Genomic DNA, 10634 nt, shown 5'->3' on the forward strand with positions numbered 1-10634 from the left:
GTTAACTTGGCTAAGTTATCTTTAGCCAAGCCACTTTTTCTTTATTATTTTTGTAATTAAAATCCTTACCTTTTTCATTCTATTTAGTTAACTTGTATTGCCTTGTTACAATTAGATTACCTTATAAATGTAATTTGAAAAGTTTTTTATAATTTTTTTTTATAAGGCTAAAAGACGATTTCTTTCTTTTTGTCACCGAACTTTCGACTTTTCACTTTGGTTATATACTTTACAATTAATATTTTTAATTTATTTTATTCCGAGATTATTTTTTAGGTAAAGCAAGCGCTTATATACGTTTGGGAAGAAAAGATAAATTTTTCTTTTGCGATGTAAATACGGTTCTGGATGCTGACACTTTTGCGCCATCTACTAAATTCGGCTGTAATTCTCAAATATACATAATCTTTGCTTTCGGATAATATATTTCTTTAAGGCTTTTATAGTAATAAAATTGCTTGTGGAAATGCCTACTTGGATTTTATGAGAAATTATTCTTTGGGTGGTGAGTGCTGTACTTAATTTTTAAATTATTATATTTATATTTAATTTAAATCTTAAAATAAATATTGTATATGGCTTTTTTTAACTTTCTGCTTTTATAAGCAAAACTTTATCATATTTTATTTTGAACTAACCGTAATAATTAATTTTTTTTTTTATAAATTATTTTAATTAAACTTATAGGCACTTTTGTCATAAAGCCGAATAATTCCATAAGTGTCGGTGTTCGAAGCGAACCTCTTCATGATCGTCGCTCGCTTGAAGTCCGATTGGAGCATCACGGTAAATTTCATCGTCTGCGCACTGGTCAGGTATACACAATATTATTGGCTTATCTTTTTTCCTTAAATTTAATTTATTTTTACATATTTTAATTACAATATTATTGGCTCATCTCATTTTTAAGTTCGATTTTATTTATACAGATTTTAAGAAACAACTATAATTGGCTCTTTTTTATTCCTTAATCCTATTTTATTTTTTTTACGAAAATTATTGACTCAATTTTTTCTTTCATCTGATATTTTATTTATAAAAATTCCGATACACAAACATTATCGGCTTATCTTTTCATCCTGATTTCCATTTTTTCTTTTTACCAAATCCAAATGCTGCAGGACTACTGCTTGAGTTTCTGCGGTGATGTTTCCGGCCGTTTCCTCTCCGCCGCTTATGTCCAGTCCATGCTCTTACCGTTCGACCGATCCCTACACCGATTATTTTTGGGTTTCTCCTTTGTCGTGCCGCTCGCACAGCTCTTTTTTAACTTAAATTTTTAATTTTTTAATTTTTTTTAAGGTGGTGATTTTTCCCACCAATCAGATCGACCTCTATTTTTTTTTCCGGGCTTAGAAAGTGGGAAAGGGTCTTCTTGTTCCGGCCTTGCGCTGCCTTTTTATAAAAAAAATCCCACCAATGTCTTAACGGTGGGCGCTTTATGGCAGCCGCTGGGAAATTTAGCATTGAAATTAATATTAGATTCTCGAGGCATTAATTTACTTTTTCTAATTTCAACTTGATTTTTAGTTATTACTTATAATATGAAAGGGGTTTGCGGTGCACTGGTCGCCTTGCGATCGCGCTGGTCCTCTACAACTTTTACATTGGCTGGATCAACTCAGTATAGTGTTGTGGAGCGAAGCTCTCTTAAACTTGGCTGCTTTTTGTCAATAGACAGCTCGTAGAAATTTTTAAAATTTTGTTATCTGCAAAAAAATTTAACATTCTCTATTTAACTATTAATAAAACTTTTAAAAGATTTATTTGTAAAGTTTGAACGTTATTATTAGAGAGGCACATTTTTTTTAAGTTCGTGTACAATTAGGAGTAATTTAGTTTGGCGGAGCTCTAATTTAAAATAACTTTGAGATTGACTGAGAATAATAAAGTTTTTATTTTTTTTAAGCAGGGAACGTTTAGTTTAAATATAGTTTTGGTATATTAATATAATACAAAGTTTTAGCATTAGCGTTTATTAGTCTAAAGTTTACCAAGTACGAGAATCTATAATTTTTTTATAAAATTTGTCATTCACACAAGCTGAGCGCATCTTATAAATTTAAAGCACTAAAAGCATTTTAACAAAAATGAGACGTTATAAACATCTAAAAAAAAGTTATAAATAGCAAACTTTCGCCGTTTAAAGCTAACTTTCTTATATTACGACTCTATAGAATTCGAGAAGAAGTAATTTAGTAGTAATTATCAATTAAATCTCTCATAAATTAGTAATAAAAATATTTTTTAAAGCGGTTAACTGCTCTATCTAATATGATAAACGAATTAAGATGAAACTGTTGTCAATGTTATTCTTAAATAAAACCGAATTACTCATAAAAAGAACAGCCAAGACGAAGCCGTTGTGAAAACTTTTACAACCAACTTATATACGTTCCTTTCGTTCTGAGGTTTAAAAAAGTTTTGAAAAACTTAACTTTTTATATTAGTAACAAAGAGGAGGGGAGTATAAAGAAGAGTACTTATTAATAAACTATAGTAAACAAAAAATGTGCTCATCATAAACCTTTTTGCAGAATGCTGACCACTTATAGAAGAGTTTTCTATTAAAAAAAAGTTTTTTTACTGTACTATTATGTAATTTATTATTATTATTTAAATGTACTAAATATTAGAAGGTTTCAATAAAGCCTTCGTGTATTCGTCTGACACAGTCACCTTTCATCCTTATTTTTCTTTTAAAAAAAGAGAAACAAAGTATTCCATTGTTTTCTGAGACAAAACGTAGTCAGGTTTTAAGGAAGTTGCGTCTCTCACACGTTGCAACCTTTCTTCATAGTAAATTCCAGATTATTGTCCTTCTCAGTTTAATAGACTAGCCGCTATCTTTAGGGGATAGTATGCCAGGGATGCGAAATAATAAAGGACTTATTATTATTCACTTTATTTTTAATAGTCTACAACTTTTATTGTTTTTTAAGTCCTAATGCATAATTTACAACACTGTACCGCGCTACAAGAAAAAAAACTTAATTCTATGAGGGGAATAGCCCCTGAAGAAGAGCACCCACTCGAAAGGGATTGCTCTTTAGCGCCCTCTGTCAAAGTTATACTTAAACGTTCATATACCCAAATATATTACTTTTTATTAAAACCTAATCCGTACTGCAGGAAAAAGAACTTAATTTTATAAAGAGTCACTATTAACTGATAAGGCATAACTAAAGGTAACTATAGCTAAATTGATTTTTTATTATTTTTTATACTAATAGCACTGACTGGCCACACGCGTGATTGACAGTTAGTCGCTCTACAGAGTAAAGATGAATAAACATCATAACTTTCTTAGCGAGAGCGCTCTTCTAATTTCAGTTAAGTAGTAAAGGTATCAGGAAACAGCTAAAAATAAGGACAATAAAACTAGATGTAAATCAGCATATTAAGATTTAATACAATTATAGATTAATGTAACGTAGCATAATTTAGCTACATTTCCTTAAACAAAGTTATGAATTGTAATGGTAGGGAGTGTACTAGTGAGAGTCGTAAATTAGAGTTAGACTTACTAAATCATTGTGGAAAAAACTGGTCCTACTTAGCATTTCGTAAAATTTATGTAAACAATCTTAAATAGACCACTAGGTTAAATAACCTATAAGGGATCATTTACTTCGTCAAAGATAACAAAGAAACTAAGAATAAAGACAAGATACAGGCTAGAATAAAGAGCTAAAACCTCTTTACTTTTAGACAATAACCAAATCCAAGCTTTCTACGCAGAATGCGCACGTGCCTCAATATAGTTAGAATTCTCACATTTATACAGTGTGGTTCACTCAGTGGAATTGTATATGTTGCCCAGAAACTAAGAATTATCCACCCCCACTTTCAGAACGCGATTTGTAGAGTTTAGAGTCGTTTTAATATGCTTTTTAAAGGATTTTATGTAGGCCATAGAGGCTTAAACCATCAGCATCGTACAAGCAATTTATGTAAACATGCTTGTTTTTTTTTATTTTTTCCTACATAATAAAGAGTAAAAAGGCTATGTAATAACCTGGGAATTATGTGGATTTTAGCTTAGTCTGTCCTCAATTATTAGTCCTAGATAGCTTAACAGATAATAATTATAGAAAAAATAATTAAAACAGATCTCTTTTATAACGTAGTGTGGGGTAATTTTAATTAAATGCGCAACTAAGATAGAGGGTTAGTATACGAAACAGAAAGCATTCTAAAGATCGACCTGCACTATTTTTAATAAATTACAAACATCTATAACAAACAGCGTGGACAAGGGCGTGAAAAGGAACAAAGGAACCTGGAGAGCAGCAAAAAAGTTTAGGTTTATTAATATTACCACCAATTTTAGCTAGTGCTGGGTACTCTCTAACGCAGACTACTTAATATGGTTAATGAAATTGATAACGTATTTAAAGACTTAATTTTAATTTAGATCGCATACAGCGTTTCTTCTATTTAAAAGTTTTTAAAAATTATACACTCATAGAGCGTCCAGGTTGGTTGTGACTTTAGCATTTCTGGAAGACATGTAAGTTTCTGTATCCAGGAATAGTGTCCGGTGAATTCCCGGCACACTCATTATAAGTAGCGGCTGCACTCAAAAAAAAAGAGCTGTGCAATGAGATCTTTAGATGCTACGGCGCGCCAGTCACCAATCCAGCTACTTGTTTTTTCGCCCAAAATAAGAAAGTGTTCGCTATTATAGACCGTACACTCATGTGTAAGCGCAATTTGTATACGAACACCTTGCTTTTTGCGCACATCAGCGGGTAGCGCGCCTGTACCGCCCTCTTGACTTTCCCACAAGATGTGCGTCGTGTTTGTCCCCACGACAGCTTCTCATCGAAAATTATATTGGGGTGTTTTGCTCTAAGGCCTTATAAAACTCTCCTGGTGCGGCGTTGACACCAAAGGTGCAACGTTCAGCACTGACAAGAAAAGTTAGCCCCGCGGATCCCTCGGGGATAGCGGGTGTACTGAGTACTGCGCGGTGGTGACACGAACAACAAAGGCGCAACAAGTGCTCAGGAAGCCCTACGTACGCGGATTGTTAATAAGGCCTTCGTGCCAAACACGAATGAAGGTCTTTTTTACAATGTCTAGAAAGACGTTTCCCGAAAACTTTTCGAAGTTAAAGTATGTATTGTCCGCTAATCGCGATGTAAGAGCAACTGTGATTTAGAGTGACCTCGCCTGAATCCAAATTCGAATTTTCGAAATACTTCTCGCGTTACTAAAACGCCCTAAAGATGGCGCAGAAGAAACCTTCCCCACCGCTGAGAGCAGGGTGCGGCGGTGTTCGGAAAGCACCTTTATAGTGGCTGTTTCAAGCGTTTACGCGTGGAGTCGAGCGCCACCGGCAATATCTGTTTCAACACCTCTTTAGTGGTTTATCGTCAATAATAAATGCTTTATCGCTTTTTGTCAGTCACCTCATTTCGTTTAATGAGGTTGTTGGTAATAAATTTTAATTCAATTGACAAAGCGCAAAAAGATGGCCGTTCTTCTTCGTCCGCTCAGTTCCTCCACAAATTGACTATTGTAAAGTGCAGTTAGCCCTTCCCTGATATATCTACAAGAGGAAATGATATCAGTTTGTCGTTAAAACTTAGCGAAGCAGCGGCCAAAGCATCTCATCCTCCGGCTTTGACGAATCAGATTTATTAAATGGTCCCATTTACGAACAGAGCGATACACGATATTGACACGAGGTCTTTACGGCGGCATGAGGAGAAGATGCCGCTCAGTCAAACGGGACGGATTTTGTATTTTGACGCTTTAACTGTAGCTGTAAAATTGTCCACTCTAAGAATTTGCAAGACCTGGGCCTTGCTATAATCTTGCCTTCACTCACATAGAGCAGGACGGGCAGGTCATCCGATGTGACTTTGTCCAGCGCTTCGACCGCTCGTGGCGTCGAACGTTTAATTTCTTTCACACATTTTAGATTACTTTTTTTACACTTCCTCCAGGTAGGTTATACCTGTTTAAGTGTTATTTTATTAGCGCTTATATTTAAACTTTTATTCGAATTCTGCTAACTAATAAGCTATGAAACTTCGGCAGCTTTTTTGTTTTGTAAGTAATTATTAGTGAGTAAAATAAAATTTACGTTCTGAGTTAAAGGTTTCGCCTGCCGTGGGTTATCTAAATTTAGGAATATTAATTGTGTTTTATTTTATATGACGAGTTAATTTTGAATTTTAATTTAATTCGCACTTCCTCTATTTCTCCGTCATGAACAAATGAAAAACGCGCCTTTAGAAATTAAGGAATAGTTACTGAAATTGAGTCTTTAAGATTGTAAATAACCCAATTGTCTCTCGTGACCGCGGCTGGTGGCTTAAATAATAACTACTTCATATTAATATCGAATCTTTGGCTTCAAACAATTCAGTTATTGAAACTCAAGTAACTTTTTGCCAGTTATTTAAAAAGTAGCACTATAAATTTTGGGATTTATTCGTTCTTTAACAATATTAAAAAAAACTTTCCTGAATATGGATATGTCAGCCTCATTCAAGCTATTGCCATCACCTTTAACCTTGCTAACCTCTAAATCTCAGCGTATAAGTTAGTTAGTATTAGAATATAAAACTGCTAAGTCGTTAAACATTTTTATAAGAATTATACCATTTAAGACGTCTCTTAAACAATTGTCATAGATTTTTTAATTCGCAGGAAGAAGTTATAACCTGAAGTTACCTATCGCGAATAAATTAAATTCCTTCAAGAGGGCAATGGCACGCATGTTAAAAATTTGCGTAGCCCTCTGTTATAACTACACAAAAATTTTCCAAGTAATAGGCTATAAAAATTGCAAGCCATATTAAATTAGAGATCACGATGGAGGGATAACAACGAGCTTGCATTTACGATAATGCAAAAAGGATTAAGAGTAAATCTTTTTCCACGAGTGAACAACTAAAATTACAAATTAGTTTACATGATAAAAAAGTACTTTTTATAAATAAATTTTTTTATTATTAGTTGCTGCTATTTATAAAAAAATTCCGAGCCCTTACTGGTCGATTGAAAGCGCAGCAAAACCAATCAACGCCTTCTTATCCGCCACTGCTTCATTACTTTTCTTGACCTCAAACACCATTGGATGGGGGTGCTTAATAAAAAACTGCAACGACGAGCACACCGCAGCCTCGTCTTCCTCAGCCACGAGGCCGTGCTGGCGTAAAACGAGGAAAATCAGCTACAAAAAAGCATTACTGTAAAAATAAAAACCTCTACAAGTTCAGCTGCCACAGCTTTCGGTGTGTCACTTTCAAGTTTGAAAGGAAAGCTATATTAAAAAAATTTTTAATAAAAAAAATTGAGAGAAAATGTAGCAGAACCGGATATCATTAAGAACGCCCGATTTGCTTCTGGTGCGAAGTTTCAGATTTAACGTGCCCGACCGCGGAGGAGCGGAGGCGACCAGCGTGGAAGTGTCGTAGTCCCACCCAGCTGAGCAAAAAAAAAACAATGAATTAATTTTTAAGTTAAAAAGAACATGAAGCAAAGAAAAAACCCTCTTCTTCGCTAATGGTTTTGCTTACACCGTTTCTTCCAATTGCCGAAAGACCTTTACTCTTCCGCCGCTCGGACAATGGAGGAAGTTTGGATATCAGGCTCTGTACTATGTAGTCCGGACCTTTAGCTTTTTTAAAAAAGTCGTGCTTTAGAAGCTCATCAGCTGTGGGTCTAACAAAATAAGTTTTATTAAAACTGTAAAATTTTTATAATTTAAATTTTTTATATGAAAAATTAATTTTTACACAAAAAAAAAAAATTAAAATTTAATATAGAAAAGAAAACCTCTTTGTAGGATCCTTCCGAAGACACTCGTCTATCATCTTTTTAAAGGATTTCGAATAGCCCGAAGAGCCTTTGACCTCCAATGTGGGCGACGGGTTGTTCAGAACCGCAATCATCACCTGCCATAAAATGCACCAATCATTGTAAAGAACAGGCAGAGGCAATGTGGCATCCGGCAACCTTGGCGGCAGGCAAATGGGAGTAAGGCGCCCGGCCAGTGGCGAGTTCAATGGCGGTGATGCCGAAACTCCATATGTCTGCCTTGTGGTTGTATCCTGTAGTCTTTAAAAAACGTTTTTAGTAAAAAGTAATTATTTATTTATTTAGTTTTTCAAGTAATTATAAAGTTGAATAACCAAATATTAACAAAGTCAAAACTAATTAATATAGTAAAAAAGTAATTTTTTTTAATCAAAGCTTCTTTAGTATCAAAATATATAAAACAATTATAATTCTAACAAAGTAAAAACTTATTATTATAGTAAAAAAGTAAATTATTTTTAAATTTAAAATTTTTTTTCTTAAAAATAAAATTAAAAATAAATAATATTAATGAAGTAAAATTTTAAATTAAATAAATGTCATAGTAAATATTGGTAAGAAAAGTATGAAATGTGAGCAACGCTACCTGCTCTATTACTTCGGGAGCCATCCAGCAGGGTGTCCCTGCAAAAGTTTTTCTAGTCTCGTTCGGAAGCGAAAGGCACGAGCTGACACCAAAATCCGCTGGAATTTATATTAAAGTATAAAGTTCATCAAAAATTTAGAGTTTCTCCTCAGCACACGCAAAAAAAAGCACCGAGCTGTACGGTACCGTCAGTGTCGATGAGTATATTTCCGGCTTTGACATCTCTACTTAAAATTTTTTTAAAAATATTAATTAACACATTAGAAAAAAAATTAAAACAAATTAATAGAAGTTAAAGAAAGTTTAATTATTTTAATAATTAAATTTATTATAGAATTTAATTTAGCCGTTAAAAATATTATATATTTTATATAATATCGCATACTCATTGAAATTATATTTATATATTATACATATGCGGACCTGTGAATGTGTCCGTTAGCATGAAAATAGCTCAAAGCCTTTAAAACCTCTTTAAGGATGGTTGCCATTGCGACTTCTTCAATACCATTTCTTTCCGAAAAGTTCATAATGTCTAGTACAGAGCCTGTTAATAATAACAATTACCTAAAATTAAGAAAAATATTACTAGAAAAAGATAAATTACCTCCATCTAATAATCTCATGACTAACCACAACTCCATATCATCCAAAAAAGAAGAATAATACTGAACGACGTTTGGATGCGAGCAGCGAATCATAACCGCAATTTCGTTCTATCATAGCTTACGTAAAATCGAATATAACTATCTTAAAAAACTTTGAAGACCTGAACTTCTTTAATATTATTTTCATAACCTTCTAAATTAACGATTTTAACGGCAACAGTAGAATTAAACGGTTTATATCTTGCTAAAAATTGAAAGCGAGTAAGAAAATATAAGTGTTGGTTGTGAAAGCAACACCTATATACACAATTGCAGTGGCGCCTCGTCCAATTTCTCCTACTAATTCATAATCGTCGATATTATTAGAGTATGAGCCGATTGAAGGATAATTTTGTTTATCCTTTCCACTTTTATTAACTCATATTTATATTTATTAAACATGTGAAAAATTAAAAAGTAAAGAACCTTGCTTTTAGAAGCATTTTTTTATGTATATAAAGTATAAATTTCGTGATAGTAAAAATTCAAATTATATGATATATATCAGTTGTGCTAATATATCTAAAACAGAGGAGAGTTTTTTAAATAACTACTTATTTTAATATTCGGTGAATAATTATATTGGACTAAAGTATAACTGCCGTTAGATAAAAGAGGTGTCGTTAATTTCAATAAACTATTCATGCGTGACAGAATAAAAATAATTTTTCTAGTAAAAATGCAATAAACTCCGCAGTTTCTATCACACCAAGTACAGAGCAAGAGCGTTTAAATAGGATTTTATTTTACCTGTTCCGTAGTTTTAAGTTTTACTTTGATTGCAAGTGGTGCGTGAGCATCATTCATTGGTTAAAACTATTAAGAAAAATTACTTAAACGGACTTTAACAGGCTGGTGATGTTAAAAAAGATGAAAAACACAAATTTACTTTTACTTTTAAGGATTCTTGTAAAAAAGGACGGTAACGTATATGACTAAAATCATAAATTTTCATTGAAGTTTTTCAATTTTATTTAATTGTACAAACGTGCAAGGGTTAATCACTAATCGAAAATTTATGAAAAATACTTAAACGGATAAATCGACTGGTGTTGTACGAAAGTATGGAATATCACTAACAAAGTTTCTTGTAATGACTCTTGTAAATAATATATATATATGTGGTTAAAAATAATAGAATACTCATAATCAGCTATTAGCCCACTCCCCAGCTGTTCATGAACGAAGGTTTCAGAGCAGGTTTTTCGATTAATATTGAGGCTTGTCTCCAAATTAGTTTTTGTATACTACTCAAAATGGGAAGCAAAACCAACGAGAAAATTGTAAATAACAGTTTTGCGTTTATTAGCATGGCTCTAAAAAAAAGCTTTAAACTTTTATAAGCGGTTCCCTTGTTTACAGGAGGCTAAAAAAAAATTAAATACACGGTATACTAAACTAAAACTAATATATTGCATATTTTCTACATTTATAATAATTAAAGAGAAGTTAACAAATAAATTTTAAAAAAAAATGAGTCTCAACATGTTTTAAAAATTGAAAATTTCCAATATATACTTTGTGTTAACTTTTTAATGATAAGCTATTGTGGTTTCAATAAA

The 10634-nt window shown here is 32.7% G+C and overlaps 2 protein-coding genes across 4 annotated transcripts; one reads left to right on the top strand and one right to left on the bottom strand.

The window, feature by feature from the left end:
* Positions 1-178: 178 nt before the first annotated feature.
* On the top strand, positions 179-1523 carry LOC135121764 (uncharacterized). Its single transcript, XM_064046041.1, has 6 exons — positions 179-219; positions 277-384; positions 437-505; positions 688-815; positions 1122-1230; positions 1303-1523. Exons 3-6 carry the CDS (start codon positions 484-486, stop codon positions 1521-1523), a joined length of 480 nt encoding a protein of 159 aa, XP_063902111.1. The 5' UTR covers positions 179-219; positions 277-384; positions 437-483.
* A 4019-nt stretch (positions 1524-5542) lies between these two features.
* On the bottom strand, positions 5543-9572 carry LOC135121760 (STE20/SPS1-related proline-alanine-rich protein kinase-like). Of its 3 annotated transcripts, none has more exons than XM_064046035.1 (17): positions 9499-9572; positions 9331-9440; positions 9195-9277; positions 9033-9141; positions 8849-8972; positions 8597-8649; positions 8426-8523; positions 7978-8079; positions 7798-7916; positions 7511-7683; positions 7335-7446; positions 7225-7282; positions 7011-7168; positions 6619-6690; positions 6298-6546; positions 6098-6243; positions 5543-5968 (listed from the first exon to the last, which is right to left on the bottom strand). In XM_064046035.1, exons 1-14 carry the CDS (start codon positions 9513-9515, stop codon positions 6687-6689), a joined length of 1320 nt encoding a protein of 439 aa, XP_063902105.1. In that variant the 5' UTR covers positions 9516-9572; the 3' UTR covers positions 5543-5968; positions 6098-6243; positions 6298-6546; positions 6619-6686. The 3 variants fall into 3 exon arrangements, with proteins under 3 accessions (XP_063902105.1, XP_063902103.1, XP_063902104.1); XM_064046033.1 differs by having other exon boundaries at positions 6298-6540; positions 6619-6909; XM_064046034.1 differs by having other exon boundaries at positions 6619-6909.
* Between the last annotated feature and the right edge of the window lie 1062 nt (positions 9573-10634).

This window comes from Zophobas morio, unplaced genomic scaffold (genome assembly GCF_036711695.1).
Source record: "Zophobas morio isolate AGI-343-1 ecotype UQ-CSIRO unplaced genomic scaffold, CSIRO_AGI_Zmor_V1 ptg000694l, whole genome shotgun sequence".
NCBI classification, from domain to species: domain Eukaryota; kingdom Metazoa; phylum Arthropoda; class Insecta; order Coleoptera; family Tenebrionidae; genus Zophobas; species Zophobas morio.